Source organism: Hyalella azteca, unplaced genomic scaffold (assembly GCF_000764305.2).
Source record: "Hyalella azteca isolate HAZT.00-mixed unplaced genomic scaffold, Hazt_2.0.2 contig977, whole genome shotgun sequence".
Classification (NCBI taxonomy): domain Eukaryota; kingdom Metazoa; phylum Arthropoda; class Malacostraca; order Amphipoda; family Hyalellidae; genus Hyalella; species Hyalella azteca.
Genome location: NW_025931310.1, coordinates 1 through 22,994, shown reverse-complemented (window position 1 = coordinate 22,994; position 22,994 = coordinate 1). Strand labels below are relative to the sequence as shown.

The following is a 22,994-nucleotide window of genomic DNA, read 5'->3' as shown; positions in this document are numbered from 1 at the left end:
TCGTTTTTCGTATTTGCTGGCAAGTTTTATAGACAGATTGACGGTATAGGCATGCGACTACTGCTTGGCCCGACCTTTGCAAATATTCTTATGCGTTTTCACGAGGTTTCTTTGCTGGCCAATTATCCTCTTGATTTTAAGCCAATATTCTATTACAGATACGTCGATGACACATTTTCAATTTCAAAAATCTCTCCCATGTCAAACCATTCTTTGATTTCCCTTATACATTTTCAACCTTAGGCCCGGTTTGCATTCAGCTGTTAGCTCCTATCCCCTTGAAATTGTGAATTGATAGGTTTTTTGTACTCTTTTATTTGTGAATTTAGGTTTTTAATTGCGTTCTGCGCTCCCAATTGTATTAATTTGTGACTTTATATAAATTCTAGATTCTACGAACTGACGATGGAGCTGGACTCCGAAACGTTTTCTATTGAAAATGATCTTTCGTGCCGATGTTCTAGAAAGATCTCCCAATTAACACAATTACTTTAATTTAAACGAAAAGGGAACACTTAAATTACGAACATTGAACAAAGTTACCTTGAGCATAGGTTTAGACTTTAGAGCATAGTTTCAGTGCACAGAACTGTTTCTTGTTTCTTATGCTAGGGCACAGCACAGAACATATAGTTCCACACAACACAGAATTAGAGTTCGATATGCACGAACACTGAATATTCAAGATATACTAGCTTCTTGGGATCTTCTATCCGGGTTGACTTCTCCCTACATGAACGAAATAAAATTTACAATCAGTCGTATTATTACCCTACTAGATATCTCACATAGTATCAACAAACACAATATTGATAAAAATCGACAGTTTAATATCTCCACAAGTCTGGAATATTATATACACACCTCTGCAGTTGTCTGAATTCACCAACTGGTCCTTGCTTTTGTCCCGAAACAAGTCTGCTCTGAACTCGTACGCTACTACAGGATCGACATCTTAATTTATTCTCCGTTCCACACATTGGTTACTATTGTTTTTCTCCCTCTGTTTCCCGAAGTACTCCTGAATATTCAGCTAAGATCCCTACATCTATAAAGATTTGAATTTATGTTGACTATTCTTTGCATTTAAATTTTTAGAACTACAATAAATCTAAGCCTTTTTTCCCAACTAAAACAATGACGTTTACGAATAGAACCGTGTAGAAGGCGCACTCTAAAATCTGTTTATTGGGCACCCTTTTTCGTCCGTGTGAACAAAATTAAATAGCGAAATCTTGCGAACAAACATCGAATACAGTGACGGCATGCAGCTTATCCAAACAATATCTTTAACAAAGTTGTAAATACCACGCGTTTCATGTGACAAGATTTCGCCGTCTTTTAAAAAATTAAATGCTTTACATGGCAAGATATCGATGCAATATAAAAACCACATGTTTCATATGATAAGATATCGCCCTCTTTTAAAGAATTAAATGCTTTACATGACAAGACATCGCCGCCCTATAAAAACCACATGTTTCATGTGAAAAGATACCGCCTTCTTAAAAAAATACATGCTTCATGCGATAAAATATTTTCATTTTATAAAACCACAGGTTTCATGCGACAAGATATCACCGTAATGTGAGAACCACATACTCAATGTGACAAAATTTCGATCGCATAAGTTAAGCTTCTGCGGTCCAATTAAGAGCCTCAATTGAACTGCAGTTACGCGAGACCTTACGAGGAATACGAGTGTTTCATTTTAAGGGCTATCGAAGGAACAAGTTTGGCATCTTTAATTAAGGAAGGGCCGGAGAGTAATTTTGTATGTTAACTGCCACAAAGGTTTTAGAGTTGCGGATGAGCGTAAAGGAATCAGGGAATGCTGTTGAAGAAAAGCTTAAAGTTATTAAACTTATTATTATCGATATCGTGTTTCACTTCGCAAGCTAGTTATCTACTTGTGAAGAAATGTCTAATCTTCTACATTAAGAAGGCTGAGAGGAAGAACTCTTGATTTTCACAAAAACGAGTGTGTTTCGTAGTACGTGTTTTAAATGAGACAAGTTGGGCATTTAGGAGCTAGCAATAATGAGATGAAAACCTTTCTAACAAACTCTAATCCGTTGGAATATATCGAACTCCATGTTTCAAAATCCTGAGGAAATTGAAAATCGCCAGGAATCGGAGAATAATCGGAAAGAATCGGGATAGATCTCAATCGAAGGTAATTTATTATATTTTAATTTAATTTATGATAGATCTGATACATATTTGCAGGAATTAGAAAGACAAATAAAAAAATTTTCTCGTACGCAAACTCCCAACGTATTTGATAAAATATTGAACCGACAGTCAAACATGCCAAATCAACATCATTATTAGCCTCAGGTATGACAAAAATAAAAAAAATTCCTGCCAATCGCACAACTTCATAGCGATACTCGTCAATCATGGTTCGACACATCGCTTGTCTTCTGATAAAGATTTCGGAACCAATTTCAAAGCTGGAAAATTTTTGCTACGAAACGATCACGTTTATAAAACAACGAACGCAGAATTACTCGCAGGTAATCTGGCTTTATAGGTCGTACGCCCGCAATATCAAAAATAGTAACGAGTTCGTTATGAACAAGGCACGAAATGGAAAAGAATCGGCGACAGGCCACATCAGGCCTACACTTCAGAGCCGACATCACTATGTTATGTTATGTTAAAAGGCCAGTCTAGCCAAGAAAAGTACAAGAATCGGCGGCAGGCCTATCCAGGCCTATTCTTCAATGCCGAAGATACTATACTAGCGGTATGTCATTTCAGGTGCAGCGAACATTCAAACAAATCAAATTGCTACGCTTCATACTAATTAAATATCTTTTCAGAGCTCCTACAAACAAACTACGAAAAAAATAAAGCATTATGTTGGTAAATTAACAGTTCACAAGTTAAATTATGGAATATATGTTTCAAAATTCTGAAACCGAAAATCCTATTTCGAACCCAACAGAAAAGTCATAAGAAAAAGAGCACCAAAATATATTGACCATAACATAACAGAACATAATGCTGAAGGCGCTGAAGAGTAGGCTGTCGGCGACACAGGCAGCTGCTGCTGTCGGCGCTGAAGAGTAGGCCTGATGTGGCCTGTCGCCGATTCTTGTACTCTTCGTGACTTGTTCACAGAAGATCTAAAATCGAGTTATTCGCCCGGATCTTTTCAAGACTGACGATAGTTTGAAAAAGCTACTAAACTTCCAACGGGTTCGATATGGTGCTATGAATTTCAAGTCTGAATAGCTTTATCTAGTCTGTTTTTGAACGCGTTTATACTCGGAGCGTCAACGATGTAATCGGGGAGGCTGTTCCACAGGTCTGTGACTGGAAGCGAGAAGAAATGTTGTCGATTGGCTAAGTTGCAGCGCAGTTTTTACCTCTCAATCCAAATAATTTCTCTCTAATGTACGCTACGTTGTTTAAACGCTCATCAGTCACAAAACTCANACGGCCGTGGCAGTGCTTGTTACGGCCGTGGCAGTGCTTGTTACGGCCGTGGCAGTGCTTATTACGGGTCGTGGCAGTGCTTATTACGGTCCGTGGCAGTTCTTATTGTGGGTCGTGGCAGTGCATATTTCGGGCCGTGGCAGTGCTTATTGCGGGCAGTGGTAGCGCATATAACGTGTAGTTGTAGTGCATATACGGATCAACAGTAAAGGCTATTGCAAATCGAAGAACTATAACGTAATACATACATTTTTCACACATGGCTTGTTATGTCTTTTCCTGGCCCTTGATATTCCCAATGCACTGCTTTTTTAAATACCATTTCAGGGCTATTATTACATTGCTAATAATTGCTGGCTATCTCAGACATGTTCGCTACAACTCAAGAGTTCACGGAATTTTTGAGACTATACTGCATACGAGTATATCTATTTTTATTGAATATTTTGGTTGAAAGAGAAGATAATATTGAATATTATTATTATTATTATTAGCGATTTACAGCTCAAGTTGGAACAAATTCGTATACATGACACGTTGCAATAATGCGCTGGGTATCTGCAAGTAGCGTGTAAAAGAAAAAGCAAATTTAAACTGAACTCAATTGAATTATCGTTGAGACTTTAGAGGTATTTTAAATGTAATGCAAATGTTGAATCGAAAAGAAACTGATAACACAATATATAATCAATATAACGTTTCACCACATATTATGGTCAAACTTGAATAACACTTTGTGTAGAACATAACAACTTCACTTTTAAAAAATTAAAAACCTTGCTTGAATTCATACCGTCACGTTACAATTATGTCACTGAGTACACTACTGAATCACGTAGCAGCATCATGCATGGAGGGGTTATACATAAGCTGCATGAGATGAGTATGCGTGAGCTTCGAGGAGTGAATATACGTGAGATGCATGGAGTGAATATCGGCCTCCCGATATTCATCCATATCGACCTCCCCTGCAACACTACCAGCGGCGAGAAGCAAGCAACAGCATCGTGCATCAGCTGGCCCAAATGAGGGCGGATGAACGATAATCCGAGGCGGCGATCAATCGTGGCCTGGGACTGCTATGTCCCAAACAAATACCAAGGATACCAAGGAATATACGTGAGCTGCATGATCTACGGGGGGTGAGCATACGTTAACAGGGGAAGAGCCAATTAATGGGCGATTATACAGGTCAGCAAGATTGCATGCTCTTGTTTCAAACTAAAAATATTGTTCGATATATTGAAAAAACTAATAAGAAAATTGCGAATAAAACAAATTCTCTGGTCTTCAATGAAACCTGCTTGAAAGAAGATATTCTGCCAACCTATACTAACATGTATATATATGGATTATTATTGAGATTCGTAGATTAAAGTAGACATCCATGTAGGGAAGGTGAAACATAAAAATAACTGTAAGCAAACTGAAACATGGAAAAATACTTGTAAGTGGTAACTGGTAATAACTTAACAAGTAACAACTAACATGTTGACACTAGTAACAAGCTGAGGTTGACAACATTACACCGAAATCTTTCGTACAGTTTTATTCTGTAATTTATATTATGTATGCATCATACTGGTTTTTAAATAATGTTTAATACTCTTAAGTAAAATCTAAAGGCTTTATCTATAAATGTAGCGGTAGCGCTGTAGCGGCAAAACCTCGTATCGCTACTTAAATATGTAGCGGGCGCTACCGCAACCGTTACAATTGCTTAAATGTTGCGCCGCTACCGCTACTGAAAATGTAGCGCGCTACTGCCCACCTCTGCATAGTGATCTCGGCGCTGCAGTGTAGGCCTGATGTGGCCTGTCGCCGATTCTTGTACTTTTCGTGACTTGTTTACAGAAGATCTAAAAGCATGTCCTTTGGCCGGATCTTTTCAAGAATGACGATAGTTTGTAATCGCTACCAGACTTCCACCGGGTTTGATATGGTGCTAAGGATTTCAAGGCTGAACATATATTTTTTCCAATACTTTATCTAGTCTGTTCTTGAACGCGTTCATACTTGGAGCGCCAACGATGTCATCGGGGAGGCTGTTCCACATGTCGGTGATTCGAAGCGAGATGAAATTTTGTCGCGTGGAGAAGTTGCAGCGCAGTATTTTAGTTTATTGCTGTGGCCCCTGGTGTTGGTTCTTGTTTAAAATTCTAGTAATCCTTCGGGGACCTTGTACAAACCATGAGTATACTTGTATACTTCAATGAGGTCCCCACGCGGACGTCGATAACCGTTATTGGTCAGAATACGAGAGCGGCAATAACCATTGAGCTGTTTGGTCCCGGACGGCCTGCAAACTCCACCGATTAACTGCTAGTGCTTCATTCTTTTGGATTATGCAGCTTATTGACGGGTTGCTGTGCTAGCCAATGTTATTTTGTTGAGGCAGTGCACGGTGTTTACGTACGGCTAGCTGGTTATTGTTAGATGAGCATCATGTTATTCACATAGCTGAACAGTAGCTGGAGCACACGATACGTTAGAAGAAGCATGTTGAAGATGTGACACATCGTATAAGCTGTAAGAAAATCATGTTAGAGATGTGGGGCAGCGTAAAGCCGGTAGAAGTACGTTGAGTTTGCCACATCGTATTGGCGGTAGAAGAAGCATGTTCGAGATGTGGCAGGAGAAGCATGTTGGAGATGTAAATCATTCCTCGAAAGATTGCGACGCTGGCCGCATGTTCTTTCCTATATAGTTCATCTATTGCATTAATATTATTATGTTGACTGATGTGATCTTCTCATCAATACATTGTGCCCGTGTGTGAAGAATTGAAGAATTTAATGGTTATTGATTTCCTCTAGTATACAGTTCCTCTGCACTCACCGCACTGGCATCCGCGTTAAATCTCCGTAACATTTACGATTCAGTTCATAGGCACCTGGTGCAATTATTCACCAGAGTATATCTTTGCAGCTGGGAAGATTGACCTGATTCCATTTTTTCCGTCATCATATTGTAGAAAAAGATGGCAAATGAAATGAATCCTCGAAAAATGTTAACATAACAATTAAGGTTTGCGTGTTTGGCCCCTATGCGTCATATAGATGACAGATGCGTCGCTGCCACGCATTTGTTGCGGGGCTCGGCAACTGGGGTTCAGGTTGACGCAAAGCTACAGGAATATAATTTGCCAAGTGATTTTTGAATTAATATGCAACCTACAATCAATTGCACAGCATATTAATGTGTTCCACTATGACACGCTGAAAACACATTATTGTCACGACACTCAATATCACAACTACATTGTCCCGAAACACTAAAAGCACGAGTATACATATATCAGGACAAGCTTAAATCACAACCATATCGCTGATATATCTGCACGGAACACTGTATCGACTATATCTTCTCGGTATCGCAAAAGAAACACTTTCAGCATGCCATCATCGTCATAACGCTATAGTAACACGGCAATATCGCCTCGAAATGGTCTTTTGATCACGAAACACTGTTAGAAACTTTACGAGCAGGACATATAAAGAACTTAGCATTTGAAGAGTCATAATTCTCGTCTGAGAAAATCATTGGCAGTTTTTTCCATGTTGAATTTGTATGTCTTCATGTCTCGATTATCTTCTCAGAATTCAGAGATATTCTCGATTATCTTAATTAAACGAATGGCTTTAATCTTTTCAATATGAATTGCAACATTTCTATAATCGTAATCTTCAAAAAAGTTAACTTCTGTTGTACAGGAGAATTGATGTTGTAAATGGTTTAACAATTTAATTGTAAAGACCATTGCAATTGTAGACATTGAACAAGGTAAAAATTAATATTTTGAGTGCTTGTGGAAGTGTTTCCTTGATTTCGAATTGTCTGGAGATCACTGTTCTTTACGTTCAAGCCCACGAAATAATGACTTCTGTAACAATAGAAATTTTCAGCTTTGGGCATATGTCTGCTTGAGCGGCTATATCTCTTGCAGATAGGCTTTTAGTCGGAATTCCCAAGCATCCCTACGGGCTACAGCTTAATTATTGACGATTTCTTAAGAACGTTCGTAATTTACGGCAGCCTCTGACGGCTATACCAATGCGGTATAAGAACGTTAAGAAAGGTGAGATTGAAAGTTGCATTAACTGTTACTGTTCGTGTTTCCTTGACGTTTGCTTAATTGTGTCACGGTGATGCATTTTTTATGTTTCCGTCTAGTCTGCACATATAAGCGTACAGTGATTCAAATGCCCACTCCCTTTTCCCCATTATATGGGGGATCAACTGATCCCTCCCTTCCCCCAATGATTATGCGGCATCAAATGCCCCATCCCTTACCCCCAATTGGGGGGAAGGGAGGGGACATTTTTAATGCACTTCTCAGACTTGGCCGTGTCTATGCCGAAGCTATCATGTACCAAATGCGCGCGCCCTACGAACGCCGTAAGCACGCTCGGTCTGTGACAGGATTCTAATCGGACGCTTACTTCGCTCGTACAACGAGAGCGTAAAACGAACATAGAGCCGCTAATTCACGCGATGAGCGAGCTAAAGGCGTCTTTAATTCTGAAGCCGACCACCCTCAAAACTTTGATAGGGTATAGCAATTTAACGAGGGCTGTTCATATGATTTATGTCACATAAAAAGAATATTGCGCTTTGCATGGTAACGTTTGAGCCTCATCTAAGAGTCATGTTTTTTGACACTCATGAAAACAGATGAATCTGTATGAAATATACGGTGTTATAACTGTTATTTATTAACATTCATAGCGACGGACGATCGCTTATTGCGGTTGACAAGCTGTAAAATTATCTCTCGTAGAAGAGCTGCGAGTCGTCAATTTGAATTGACAAATGGAGGCAGATTAGAATTGGTGTTGAAAAGTCTAAAAGAACATAAATAATACTGAGCACCGGAAGTTTAAATTACAGAGACCAGTTCTAGCCGAACAGATTTTCTTCAGTCAGTGAGTGGTATGATGACCGTGAAAATAAAAAGCGGATTCCACGCAAAAAAAAAAATCAACTAGACAAATTTAATTTGTATGGATCGAAAAAAAGAATTGAATAATTTCAATCAATGAATTTTCTGATTATTACTCACACGTGTTTAAACAAGTTAATTCTGCCATTTAATACAGAAAAAAGATAATTCTCCCTAAAATTTTAACTATTGAGTCCAAGGCGCTTCACGTATTGTGCTGCGTTGCCAAGGCAGTTAACAAAAAGAACGTAGTTTATCTTCCATCTATTGTTCTTGTAAGCTGAAAGTTACAAAAAATATTAACTTGAGTAATAAACGAAGATAGACACAGGCCAAAATGAAATAATTTCGATGTCACGCGAACGCTCATGACTACGGTCAATTGTGCGAATTCTTGTCAACATTAATTAACAAGTTATCTGGGTAGATATAGTCCCGGCAAATATAACAGGTATACGCACCCAAAACTATTATGAACAGGAGTAATAAAGCGTCTAACCAATGATACAATACTCACAGCAGGTATAAAGACCCCCATGACGATGCAGCAAATGAGTGAAGTTTATCATCAATGCAAATCGCCGACGCACTACAGATATACCGAGGCGGGCTGCTGGCCTGCAGCTCTTCGCCTAAGCTGCGCGAAATGTTGCCACAATTAATTGCTTCGTGGCTCCCGAGAGATCATGAGCGTTGAAAATATTTTATTTGTGAATACGTGACAATAGTCAGAGTCTTTGGTATAGCTCAATTATTGTGATGCAGCAAGCTTCCAAAATTTGGAATGATTAGATTTCATAAGCGTGGCTAGAACCTTCTTCATCTTATTGGTATGAAAATATTTTTCACATATATGGCTTACCTAATATTTATATGGCTTATCTAAAATCCACAAGTCTGATTTTGCCTCTAAGTTTCAATTTCGACCAATTTTTGCCGCGTATAATACTCCTTGTTTTAAACTTGCTAAATTTCTGGTACCGGTTTTAAACTGTCCCGCGACTGATCAGTATACTGTTGATGATTCTTATACGTTTGTGGATTGCTTGAAAGATTTTAATGACGTTTATGAGTTAACTATGGCCTCATTTGACGTAGTAAATTCGTTTACCAATATACCTCTACACGAAACAATTGAAATGTGTCTCAATTCTCTGTTTAAAAATAATAATGAACTTGTGATAAGTTTAAACCGTAAAATTTTCAAATATTTTTTAGAATTATCAGTTCTCAACTCGTTTTTCATATTTTCTGGCAAATTTTATATACAGATTGACGGTTTAGGCAAGGGACTACCGCTTGGCCCGACCTTTGCAAATATTCTTATGTGTTTTCACGAGGTTTCTTGGCAAACCATTCTTTGATTACCTCAACTCGCAACATAATTCTATCAAATTTACCATGGAGCTTGAATCTAACTATAGTTCGTCCTTCCTCGATTGCAATGTCACCAAATCTAATAGCCGTTTTTGACTTCTGTGTTCCGAAAACCGATATTCATCGGTCTAGGTGCCAGTTTCTTTAGTTTTTGTTCATTCCGGTCCAAGTTGAAAGAGCTTCAAACATTATTACGCAGATGTTTTCGCATTTGTCCTGCATACCATGCTATGCACGCTGAATTTGAATTTTTACGCAATTTTTTCTCGCTCAATGTATTTCTGGAATGTTTGGTGTTTACCCAAATCACGAAACTCATGTCGAAACGATACAGTGATGTTGCTCCCGAGCGCGATAGTAGGAACGTTATTTATTGTTCTTTTCCATACTTCGACCCTGCGTCCGGAGCTATGCCAAGAGAATTTAAAGTCTTGTTCAATAGATACTTTCCAAATGTCAATCATCATATGCTGTAAGCAATTTCAAAATTAGTTCTTTCTTTAGATATAAAGGTATGCTGCCTGTTCATGTGCGTTCGTCCTTGGTTTATCAATATTGTTGTGCACAATGTGCATCTGCGTACGTCGTGATGGCGTCACACAATCTTTATTCCAGGGTCGCTGAGCATAAGGGGAGGAGTTTTAGGGCCGGACAGTTGCTATCGCGCCCCCTCATTCGGCTGTGCATGCGCACTCACGCCGAGTAGTGTGATGTCCCTGTTTCTCGCAGTAAATTTAGGGTGTTCGCTTCCACCTCCGGTACTTCAGATTGGCGTATTTTAGAATCCTTATACATATTCAAACTTAGGCCCGGTTTGCATTCAGCTGTTAGCTCCTATCCCCTTGAAATTGTGAATTGATAGGTTTTTTGTACTCTATTATTTGTAAATTTAGGTTTTTAATTGCGTTCTGCGCTCCGAATTGTATTAATTTGTGACTTTATATAAATTCTAGATTCTACGAACTGGACTCGGAAACGTTTTCTATTGAAAATGATCTTTCGCGCCGAGGTTCAAGAAAGATCTCCCAATTAACACAATTACATTAATTTAAACGAAAAGGGAACACTTAAATTACGAACATTGAACAAAGTTACCTTGAGCATAGGTTTAGAGCATAGTTTCAGTGCACAGAACTGTTTCTTTTTTCTTATGCTAGGGCACAGCACAGAACATTTAGTTCCACACAACACAGAATTAGAGTTCGATATGCATGAACACTGAATCTTCAAGATATACTAGCTTCTTGTGATCTTCTATCCGGGTTGACTTCTCCTTACATGAACGAAATAAAATTTACAATCAGTCGTATAATTACCCTACAAGATATCTCACATAGTATCAACAAACACAATATTGATAAATATCGACAGTTTAATATCTCCGCAACTCTAGAATATTATATACATACCTCTGCAGTTGTCTGAATTCACCAACTGGTCCTTGCTTTTGTCCCAAAACAAGTCTGCTCTGAACTCGTACGCTGCTACAGGATCGACATCTTAACTTATTCTCCGTTCCACACATTGGTTCCTATTGTTTTTCTCCCTCTGTTTCCCGAAGTACTCCTGAATATTCAGCTAAGATCCCCTACATCGAAAAAGATATGAATTTATGTTGACTATTCTTTGCATTTAAATATTTAGAACTACAATAAATCTAAGCCTTTTTTCCCAACTAAAACAATGACGTTTACGAATAGAACCGTGTAGAAGGCGCACTCTAAAATCTGATTATTGGGCACCCTTTTTCGTCCGTGTGAACAAAATTAAATAGCGAAATCTTACGAACAAACATCAAATACAGTGAACACATTTACGGCATGCAGCTTAATCCAAACAATATCTTCAACAAAGTTGTAAATACCACGCGTTTCATGTGACAAGATTTCGCAGTCTTTTAAAAAATTAAATGCTTTACATGATATATTTCTCCGGGCCACGCCAACACCAGGGGCCACGGCTATAAGCTAAAAAAATTGCGCTGCAACTTCTCCACGCGACAAAATTTTTTCTCGCTTCGAATCACCGACATGTGGAATAGCCTCCCCGATGACATCGTTGGCGCTCCAAGTATGAACGCGTTCAAGAACAGACTAGATAAAGCTATGGAAAAATATATGTTCAGATTTGAAATGCCTAGCTCCTTATCGAACCCGGTGGAAGTCTAGTAGCTACTTCAAACTATCGCAAGTCATGAAAAGATCCGGTCAAATGACACGAGTTTAGATCTATGAACAAGGCACGAAAAGGAAAAGAATCGGCGACAGGCCACATCAGGCCTACACTTCAGCGCCGACATCACTATGTTATGACAAGACATCGCCGCCCTTTAAAAACTACATGTTTCATGTGAAAAGATACCCCCATCTTAAAAATTACATGCTTCATGTGATAAAATATTTTCATTTTATAAAACCACAGGTTTCATGTGACAAGATCTCACCGTAACGTAAGAACCACATACTCAATGTGACAAAATTTCGATCGCATAAGTTAAGCTTCTGCGGTCCAATTAAGAGCCTCAATTGGACTGCAGTTACGTGAGACCCTACGAGGAATTCGAGTGCTTCATTTGAAGGGCTATCGAAGGAACAAGTTTGGCATCTTTAAGGAAGGGCCGGAGAGTAATTTTGTATGATAACTGCCACAAAGGTTTTACAGTTGCGGATGAGCGTAAATGAATCAGTGATTGCTGTTGAAGAAAAACTTAGAGTTAATAAATTTATTATTATCGATATCGTGTTTCAGTTCGCAAGCTACTAATCTAATTGCGAAGAATTCTCTAATCTTCTACGTTAAGAAGGCAGAGAGGAAGAACTTTTGATTTTCACAAAAACGAGTGTGTTTCGTGATATATAGATGTTTTAAATGACACAAGTTGAGCATTTAATTAGGAGCTAGCACTAAATTAAGAGATGAAAACCTTTCTGACAAACTCTAATCCGTTGGAATATATCAAATTCCATGTTCCAAAATAATGAGGAAATTGAAAATCGTCAGGAATCGAAGAATAATCAGAAAGAAGCTGGATGGATCTCAATCGAATGTTAATTTATGATATTTTAATTTAATTTATGATAGATCTGATACATAATTGCATGAATTAGAAAGACAACAAAAAAATATTTTCTCGTGCGCAAACTCCCAACGTATTTGATAAAATATTGAACCGACAGTCAAACATGCCAAATCAACATCATTATTAGCCTCAGGTATGACAAAAATAAAAATTCCTGCCAGTCACACAACATCATAGCGATACTCGTCTATAATGGTGCGACACATCGCTTGTCTTCTGGTAAAGATTTCGAAACCAATTTTCCAAAAGCTGGAAAATTTGTCCTGCGAAACAATCACGCTTATAAAACAACGAACGCAGAATACTCGGTAATCTGGCTTTATAGGTCGTACGCCCGCAATATCAAAAATAGTAACGAGTTCGTAAGTATGTCAGCCCATCACTGACAGCGCTTTTCAAGCTAAAACCACCAATCACAGACAAAATATCTAGTAGTAGTAATATAAATGTAGTGTAAAATCACGGAACAAACGCTTGATTTGCATAAGGCTGGCTTGTATTCCGCTTACTCCTGTAGCAAGGCTCAATACGCTGCATCTCCAAGGCGTTCCATTTGGGAAGGCCGCTGTCCAACCTGCAATGATTGAAACACGCATTAGGGGACAGTCGCGCATCGGAGGACAGTGTTCGCATTGTTGGATGAATGAAAGAAATTAATAGTTCGGAACGTCCTTTGTTTCAAAGGGTTTTGCTCACTTGAAATGCCAATATGAGTTTATTTGTAAGTATATTGTATTGAGAAATTGTAAAACAACTCCGAAAACATGAAGCAAGTGGTTTAGAAAATTTGAAAAATAAGGATATCCAGAAGGGAATTACAGGATTTTGGCATAATAACAGAAGCTAAACTGCTCATAGCTCAGGCTTCAAGGAACCTGCAGTTTTACAAACACTAGTAACAGATTAATCATAAAAATTGATCTTCAACTGAGCAAGACCCCGGATTTGCGTCCCTCAGGTGCACATGGACCAGTAACATGACTATAAAAAGAATTTAAACTAAACTGTACAAAATTCCAAGCAACCTGAGACCTTGAGTCGCGCAAGGACCAGTAGCATGACAAGTTGACTCTTAAGACAATTTAAACTAAACTGTACAAAATTCTTATCAGCATGGGACCTTGAGCCACGCAAGGACCAGCAGCATGACAAGTTGACCACTAATACGTAAAACTAAACTGTACAAAATTCCAACCAGCATGGGACCTTGAGTCGCGTATGGACCACTAGCATGACAAGTTGACTGTACTATACTGTTCAAAAACTATACTGTACCATAAACTCTACTGTACAAAATTCTTATCAGCATGGGACCTTGAGTCGCGCAAGGACCCGTAGGAAGAGCTACGTCTAAGGTGCTGAGGTGAGCAGCTCTGGCTGATGTCGTGGTCTAACGTGACTCCGTTGACAGCGTCGCTTGAGTGCGGGGCGTTCATTTGGAATGGCAGAGCTGGAGGAGTTCAGGGGAAGTGATGGCATAATTGCGAAATGGAGAAGAAATTTGCAGCGTAAATAGTACTTAGGAAAATTAGCGAAACTTTATTCAAACCGCAACGCACTTTTTGCCCTTGTGTGGATCATACTGGCCGAGTTTGGCCCGTCAAAAGGGCTTATATCAGCGCTACGTGCAGAAATAGTGTCACGTTTTGGACATTATTACCCATTAATTTTCTGAGTCTACTTGATTTCCACTTTCCAGGATGGTGCAGTGCAAAAATTATAATAACGGATGATCTATGTGATGGGATCTAATATTAGCGCGGAACTGCACTATTTTTTTAGATTTTTGATGATACCTGCCGCACGCTGAAGACCCTTGCGCCATTCTGACGCGGGCCGGTCATTACGAACGGCAGAGCTGCATAGAATAAGTTGCCCTCACATAACTTAAATAAAATTGGGAATAATTATCAGTGTAGCTGTGGCCAATATCACCGCTATCATTATGCTACAAAAGAAAGTGAATCGAGTGCGAGTAAATAATTCACCGATATGATAATTGAATCCTGTTCTTAAAGTTGATGTAGAATATTGTGAATGTATAATATTGCCAACGAATATTAATGTAGAAAAATGCGAGCCTCCAACAACTGTAACAACAATGACAGATATAACTCGTTATTTTGTTAATCAGTCGTGTCTCAACCCGGCTGTGCAAAGATTGTCTACGCACAATTTATCGAACGCCAACAGCTTTCTTTGGTAATAACATCAACTCGTTCACTAAGCCAAAGTCACTGCAAGATTTAGTGTTTTTTAAATATATAACGCAATTTGAAGAAAATAAATATATTTGTTCCAAGAACTCACCGCTGTTATGACGTGACGAAGGCCGACCCGCCTTCTTATAGAACGTCGAGTAGTACTGCTCCTCGATCCATGCGTCGGCTGGATAGGCAGGTTCTCCGTGTTTCAGGATATCCATTCCTACGTGGAATAATAATATAATTTAATAAATTTACCTTTTAGTAATTTCTTTAAGGGTTTGATATCAAACATCATTTTGGTTCATGCACATTGACGGCAGCCATGTTGGTTTATGTTAATCTACATATAGAGAGACAGCATTTGATCACCTCTAAAACATGCGGTCCTTCACCAATCGTTCCAGGCGAGTATCTGGAATCCCTCTAAATTCCCGTAGAGGATGCCGTTTTCCATGAGCAGTGGTGTGGCCATCAGGCCCCACATGCCGCCACCCATATGCACTGCCACTGCGTCCAGAGGATCGTCCACTGCAGCCACACAAAATTTAAAATGTCAGCGATAATTCAAAATTTTAACTATTGTTCAATACGACAATCTCAATTTAATCCATTTATGCGATGTGTTCGAAGATAAAAATAGATTTCTTACGAATTTGCAAACCGTACCCTTTATTTATGGAATCACACTGTCATCCAGTTATATTATAGGAAAAATAAAGTTTTGCTCATTGCGATGGAGTCGTTACGAAACATGAACTTAATAAATTAATTTGATTGCAACATGACGTACGAACCCCTGATCCTGATCATCATTCATCAAGTAGTGCAACATGACGTACGAACCCATGATCTTGATCATCAAGTAATGCAACATGACGTACGAACCCCTGATCCTGATCATCAAGTAGTGCAACGTGACGCACGAACCCCTGATCTTGATCATCAAGTAGTGCAACATGACCTACGAACCCCTGATCTTGATCATCAAGTAGTGTAACATGACGTACGAACCCCTGATCCTGATCATCAATAGTGCAACATGACGTACGAACCCCTGATCTTGATCATCAAGTAGTGCAACATGACATACGAGCCCCTGATCTTGATCATCAAGTAGTGCAACATGACGTACGAACCCCTGATCCTGATCATCAAGTAGTGCAACATGACGTACGAACCCAAGATCCTGATCATCAAGTAGTGCAACATGACGTACGAACCCCTGATCTTGATCATCAAGTAGTGCAACATGACGTACGAACCCCTGATCTTGATCATCAAGTAGTGCAACATGATGTACGAACCCCTGATCCTGATCATCAAGTAGTGCAACATGACGTAGATGACACCACCCACGAGGCCAGCAATGCATGCACCCCAGGGCCGCAGAACGTTGCAACCCGAGCAAATGGAGACCTGGAGACGGAGGAAGATGAGACAGAATCCATAATGATGAATGATGCAAGTTTAATGCTTCCACAATCCACTGCAATAGTTAAATTACTCTTCGGTTGATTCAAGTGAGATTATTTAAGGTGCAGTGCGTTCTTGGTCGCAGCCCAAATATTGGTGTAGTTACTCTTTGGTCGAGTCAAAGGAGATTATTTCAGGTGCATTGCGTTTTTACTCAGGAGCTAACATCGTGGAAGCAAGTCACTCTGACTAAAGTTGCTATGCTGATATAATATTGTTAGCCTTTACAATAACAGCAAGATATCTGTTGGTGTTGATCTGTAATTCTCTTTCCAACCCCTTACCATGCCAACTAGGGAGCCGTTGAGGGCCATCAGGAAGGACCAGTTGTTATTGCCACTCAGCCTGTAGGTGACCAGCACGGAGAGCCCCGCAGAGCAGCCGCTGAGGATCGTGTTCACTACCGCCCTCGCCACGGCCGCGGCGTCGCCGGGACGGCTGATGGATCCCTGAGAGCCGCCGTTGAACGCCAAGAAGCCGAAGAGTAAAATGAAGCCACCAAGCCCCGCGAGCTGGCAGGCAAGATTCGCGATTGTGGCTGATGCTTTCTTACTATTAATTAGGCTATATCATTGATGATTGGTTCATGTAGACTGTAGAGTTATGAGAAGATTATTCACTGAAGTTATTTGGATTGTTCATTAAAGTTATTTGGAGTGTTCATTGAAGATATTTTCGAAACCCAGCTTGTTGTTATTCATTTCAAGATCATCTTGAGTCCTTTTAAAACGATATGTTATAATGGTCGATTTATTATGCTCCATGTTTTCCATTCCATTCGATAAAACTAGATTACGAAACGTCAAATTCGTAGGGAAAGGTCGAAAGAATATTTCTCTCGGGTCCAATATTCAAAGCAGCGTCCATCACTCGTTATTGGGAAGGTTCAGTAAATCTTTCTGCTGTATGCATACACTGCTTAATGTGGATAGCATAATGAACAGTGTCAGTTCATACAAATTGAAGAATTATTCGAAGAAAATTCATGAAATAAAATATACTCCAATTAAATGGTTTTCCTGAGGGCCAAAATCTAGTTAAGAGTTACTTTTAAGAGCTTGGCCAGCATACAGGACACCAGCAACTTTGTTTCTTATCGATCTTTTATTTACTATTTTATCGATTGTCATATCTATAAACACGATTCTAATTAAGATAAGAACAGCATGAGCCATTCATTGATTCAAATTTGACTTCAAATTAAACTTTGAGACATTAATAGTTAAAGAGTATTTCCTTTAAACCGCCTTACAGGAACCGAGTGGCCGGTGATGGGTTCTGGAGGCTCCCCTCTCTCTCCGTCGAAGCGCCCAATTCTCGGTCCCAGAAACACGGCGCCCGCCAGGGCCGCGACTCCCCCCGTGAGATGCACGACGCCGCTGCCCGCGAAGTCGTGGTAGCCGTGCCGCCCCAACCATCCGTCATCACTCCAGGCCCAGTGGGCCACCACGGGGTACACAAGACCTGCCATGAAGAGTGTACAAAATTGTGGTATAATTTAAGGATGTTAGAATGAGAAATTGCACCTGATGTAATAAGTTAGAATTCCAAATCACTCCTGTACCGTGACTCCAATATGTACGTGTAGTCACGAACTATAGTCAGCCAAACCGCACGGCTAGCTAGCGAGTAGCGACAATGAATCAACAGTCAGTTATCAGTAGAACTTCAGATCCCATCCGGTGCAGACTTGTCCATTTTGGTCTCATCTTCCTTTTTGCATCTTCAGTTAGTCTTCACCGTAACTCGACTACTTTGTACACTGGGCCCATTTCACCTGATGCGTACACTTTCGCCTTATCTCCTGAGTAATCCCTACAGTCACGGAGTCCGGAGACGATCGCTACCTCAACGACGAGCAACACGTGCCGGTGGTGACGTGGATGATCAACCTGTCTTGGCGGTTGGCTTTGGGAGGTGCTGAGATCTGCAGGGAGGCCCACAATCTTAAAATAGTGCTGATGGCCTCACGGCGAGATCACGGTGCGCGTCCAGGAGTGTTCGTGTTGTCATTCAGTAAGGAACCTAGTTTGCGATCGCTGAGAAAGTTCCTCTAAAATGAAAATCTTGTACGTCATAAATCATTTTAATCAGTTGGAATTGTAATTCTAATTTAAAATCACTTTGAAATTGTATAAATAAAACCTTTGTGAACTATTTGCAGGCGTGCAGTGGCGCTAAAGGTGAAAGATGCCTGGAAGGAGTCTGGGTCAGAAGCCTTACTCGCGTCTGAGTTTTCGTTCAATAAAGTTGTATCATTCCTTGACTTTGGTCCATTTCCCCATAATTTAGTGCAAATAACGTCTTAAGTGAATGTGTGACATTTTTTGATCTATGTGAGGGAATGAATTCGTTGTAATAATGGTTGATTCGTGAAATTGGTGCTTACCTTATTTAGGGAAAAAGATCAAATATTCATAAGCCATTTTCGAAGAAAATATTTACCGCTTTCATTATGATACCAAACCATTTGTTTTTAGAAGATGATTAGCAGAACGTCAAACGAGAAGAAGGCACACTGGCTTCACCACTCGCCAGGATTCAATGAAAAGCTATATAAATGAACGGTAAATGAAGTAGGCTCACTAGGCTGCAAAGGCACATCTCTCACCCGTGATCAGGGTGGAGTAAATGAAGTAGGCTGCAAAGGCACATCTCTCAGCCACAGCCCCGGAGACTATGGTGGCAGCGGTTGCGGCGAAGACGAACTGGAAGAGCCAGTGGGCCATCTGGAGATCCTTCACATCATACGACGCCCAGAACGTTGTGCCAATCAAGCTGCCTTTACCGAACGCGATGGCGTATCCGAACAGCCAGAACGCAATGCCGCCTAAAACTGAAATTAATCAAATACTACGGTATGTAATTATGAAAATAAAGAACTTGCCAAGTGCCATATAACGTTTCTGGTATGATTAGTTCGAAGGTTATTGAAACGCAATTTCCATCAGATTTAAAATTGAAATGTGAGGCCAAAAAATTATTATTTAAAATAAGTTTACTATTGTTAAAGTGGACTTTATGAATACTCTCAATGTTTTCATCATAACACCTTCTGCATCAAGTTAATGTAAAATTCTTTGCGGTGTATTTGTTCATGGCTAGATTTTGTTGATCTATAATTCTATATTTATGACTGATGTATCAATAGAATAACTCACAGATATCAAAGAGGTTTTTGAAAAGGACGTTGGTGGCATTCTTCGAGCGCACTGCACCCACTTCCAAAAAGGAGAAACCAGCATGTAAAACTGATATAAGAAGTTATAACTAGAAATCTAGTACCTCATAAAGTTTTGATATTTAAAGTTGCTACAGGTACAGCAAAAATTTATAGTTAGTCTTGCCCCTTTACCAACTTCACCTCAAATTTCACAGAGAACCAAAGAAGTTAAGAGTGAAAAGCAGTTTGTATACAGAACGAATGTGTTAATTATTTAGATTTAATTTCTATTTTAATTGATTTATTAACTGACAATACGTGATCAATCAAAGATTTTCAAACTGAAAATAATTCTGGTTCCTGGTTATATGGTTAGCTGGTCTCGTCAAAAATTTATAAGTGGTTCGGTAGGAAGAATGTTGGATTATTATTACGTAACTGTTGTGGAAATCTGACAAGCTGTTTTTAGATTAATGCGTTAATTTACAATCTTTTCAAATCAAGATATTACAATATATTTTAAATTCTGTTGCAGTAGACCAGCTTCTTGTTCGTGGATATTTATTTGGATAGCGTTAATGTTTCCAGATACAGTAAATCAGGGTAATTATCGTAGGTTGAGTCATCGAAATTATCATTTAAACATCATAGTGGAAGTTAATGAAGAAATATTCAGTTGTAAGAGGTAGCTTTAGCAGCAAGAGAACAATTCATCTCTGTTGAGATTCACCATTTCCTCTACTCGATCTTCACGGACAGATGTCACTCTATCAGTGGCCTATGGCTGCACTGGTTACTGGAATTTTATGTTGAGTACCAATAGTACTCAGTTTTTGAACATTGAATGTAAATGATATTTATTATGCACATCTTCAGTAAAAATTTTAGAGGTCATTTTGTAATTCAAATGAGACTTAATCTTATTGACGTTTTGTTATGAGTCCTATGAAGTGTAGAAATGATTAGGATGCAATGAATTTTTTAAAATTTGATGTGCAATTTTCCAAATTTATGAATGATTGCGCCACTTAAAATCGTCTTGGCAAAATTAGTTGTACGATATCATAGTGAAAAACCGTCAAGGAACTAAATGAGACCTTAATAGAATGGAATGGATAGATACAAACAAATGGAAACAACTCAAGAAAACTTTTACATCAGAGTGGGTCGTGAATTTCTGAATGAACTGTATATGAATTAAAACTTTCTCCTATTTAGCCTTGCATGTAACAAGTTAGAAAATATACAGCTTATTATTATTAGGGGGCTCTTTATTAATAATAATAACAATAATATTATTATTATTAATATAGGTATATATTATATGTTAAATATAATATAAATATTACATTTATTACAGCTTATTATCATTTATAATCTTAGTCAGTCATATTTCTGCGTAGGACGCGTATTTCAATTCGCTATCATGCGAAAGCGATAAGTAATAATTTATTTGATCCGAATTGATAACTAATATCAGATTAACATCACATGGCATTCCGTAGTCCGTTTAGCAAGTTAGAATTCATCAACTGAAGCCCACACTGAATCTTGAAACTGAAGGCCCACGTACTGAGAAAAAAATTAATGGGTCATCTTTTCTAAATAGTGACACAGTTTATGCATATAGCGCTGATTCACCTATAATTATGCCGGGGTAAACTCGGTGCGGATGTCCCATACAAGGGCAAATAGTGCATCGCTATTAGGACAAAGTTTCCTCATTTCTTTGAGTGAACTATGACCTGACGCATCACTCCCTGGCATTGCTGAGTCCTGCATTGAAGTTTTGAATATTCCTTCGTATTATCATATGCAACGAGGTGCAATATCCAACGGTGGACGGAGCATTATTTCATTTCTAAACATTATAATAGATCTGTAACATGTTTTCTTGTAGTGGTTGCCTATAATGACAGATTCTTCATATATGATCTATAATCTTCAACGAATTCTCATGGCATATCCGTATTATTTTGCTTTTCAACGCTTGACTGATTATGATTACTGTCTGTTTAGCTCAATAATTTACAAATATCTCTATGGCAATCATGATAATAAATATTCAAGGGCACTCGATACAGTAATTGTATGGCTCATACAATTAATAGCTGGCCACGGTGACCAGAGATCGTCGGTACAGTAGACAAGTTTTGTGGAGATCTTGTTGCGGAAGCCACATGCAGGGCCTTTGGTCGACAAGCTTGTGTGTCTGCCTTAATGCACTGTTCAATGAATAATAATTCATCAATATAATGCTCAAATACTTTACTTGAGAAGAGTCGCTATCAAGTTAGGAAAAATTAGGATCTACGAGCAAAATAGAATTTATTTCTTTTTAAGAATTGCAAATCACTGTCCACTCACGAGCCTCAATGAATATTCTTTTGTGCGGCTTATATATTTAACCGTTATTGCTAAATGTTTACTTGTTATAATCGTAATTTGTATCTTAATATAGAAAGCTATTGAACATTGTAGAAAAACGATGGACAAGAAGTATTATGGCCACAGCGTGGGTATTTTTCCTGTAGGCAAACCATAATACAACTTCAACGAGTCCAGCCATGGCAGTACTCACGAAAAAAACGAGGAAGGAAAAGATTTTCATCTATTTTCCTTAAAAATTTTACAAACAAATGATTATCTATGAAATATAGTTAATTGTCTGAATGTATTTTATTAAATTGTCTATGAAATATAGTTAAATACATTCACAAAATAGCTTATAGATTCATTAACATACTCACAGAAGACGATGAAGGAAATTGTCACAAGGAAAAACACGTCGAGGTTTTCTTTAAGCACGGCGATCTCATCGTCAATCTTGGAGATGTTCTTGAACGCTTGCGTCTCTCCGAACAGCGGCAGCAGCTTCGGCGCCGCCATCGTCCGCTCTTGTATCTTGTCGTCACTCATGTTCGCTTAGTAATTAAATTATTGAGCATAAGAAACGTGATATGCAACAATGAATAAACACGAGTGACTATTACTCACATGCATCACGAGTATATTTCACCATTTAATTATGTGTAGGTTATGATGAATTAGAAAATCTATACAAATTGTCACTAAAATCTCAGTCGGCAATCGAATCGAACAAGAACAATAATAGTAAATCCGAGCTAGTCAATTCCAGTCCTTTCTTGCAAAATTAACTTTTTCTAATATTTGAAAGCTCATCCATCGGCAAAAAATCTTTTGATGGTGTATCCGATGACGTCACATGTTTTTCACAATCTGTGAAACACTTGCTCAACGATGATAGTTTGCAAATACAAAAATTGTAAACGAATTTCATCTCAC

The 22,994-nt window shown here is 38.8% G+C and overlaps 1 protein-coding gene across 1 annotated transcript; it reads right to left on the bottom strand.

Moving 5' to 3' along the window:
- Window positions 1-12,742: 12,742 nt before the first annotated feature.
- LOC108671847 (putative ammonium transporter 1) lies at window positions 12,743-22,593 on the bottom strand. The gene is made up of 10 exons (XM_047881252.1): window positions 22,439-22,593; window positions 19,687-19,776; window positions 19,137-19,361; window positions 17,778-17,989; window positions 16,810-17,037; window positions 16,357-16,468; window positions 15,449-15,580; window positions 15,156-15,272; window positions 14,160-14,295; window positions 12,743-13,419 (listed from the first exon to the last, which is right to left on the bottom strand). The coding sequence occupies exons 1-10, from the start codon at window positions 22,575-22,577 to the stop codon at window positions 13,305-13,307; spliced, it is 1,506 nt and encodes a 501-aa protein (XP_047737208.1). The 5' UTR covers window positions 22,578-22,593; the 3' UTR covers window positions 12,743-13,304.
- Window positions 22,594-22,994: the final 401 nt, after the last annotated feature.

Coding starts and splice junctions, on each gene's coding strand:
- LOC108671847 (XM_047881252.1), bottom strand. CDS start 22,577: ATGGCGGCGCCGAAGCTGCTGCCGCTGTTCGGAGAGACGCAAGCGTTC. Junction 19,777..22,438: donor AATTTCCTTCATCGTCTTCT/GTGAGTATGTTA, acceptor TTCTTATATCAG/TTTTACATGCTGGTTTCTCC. Junction 17,990..19,136: donor TTACTCCACCCTGATCACGG/GTGAGAGATGTG, acceptor TCTTCATGGCAG/GTCTTGTGTACCCCGTGGTG.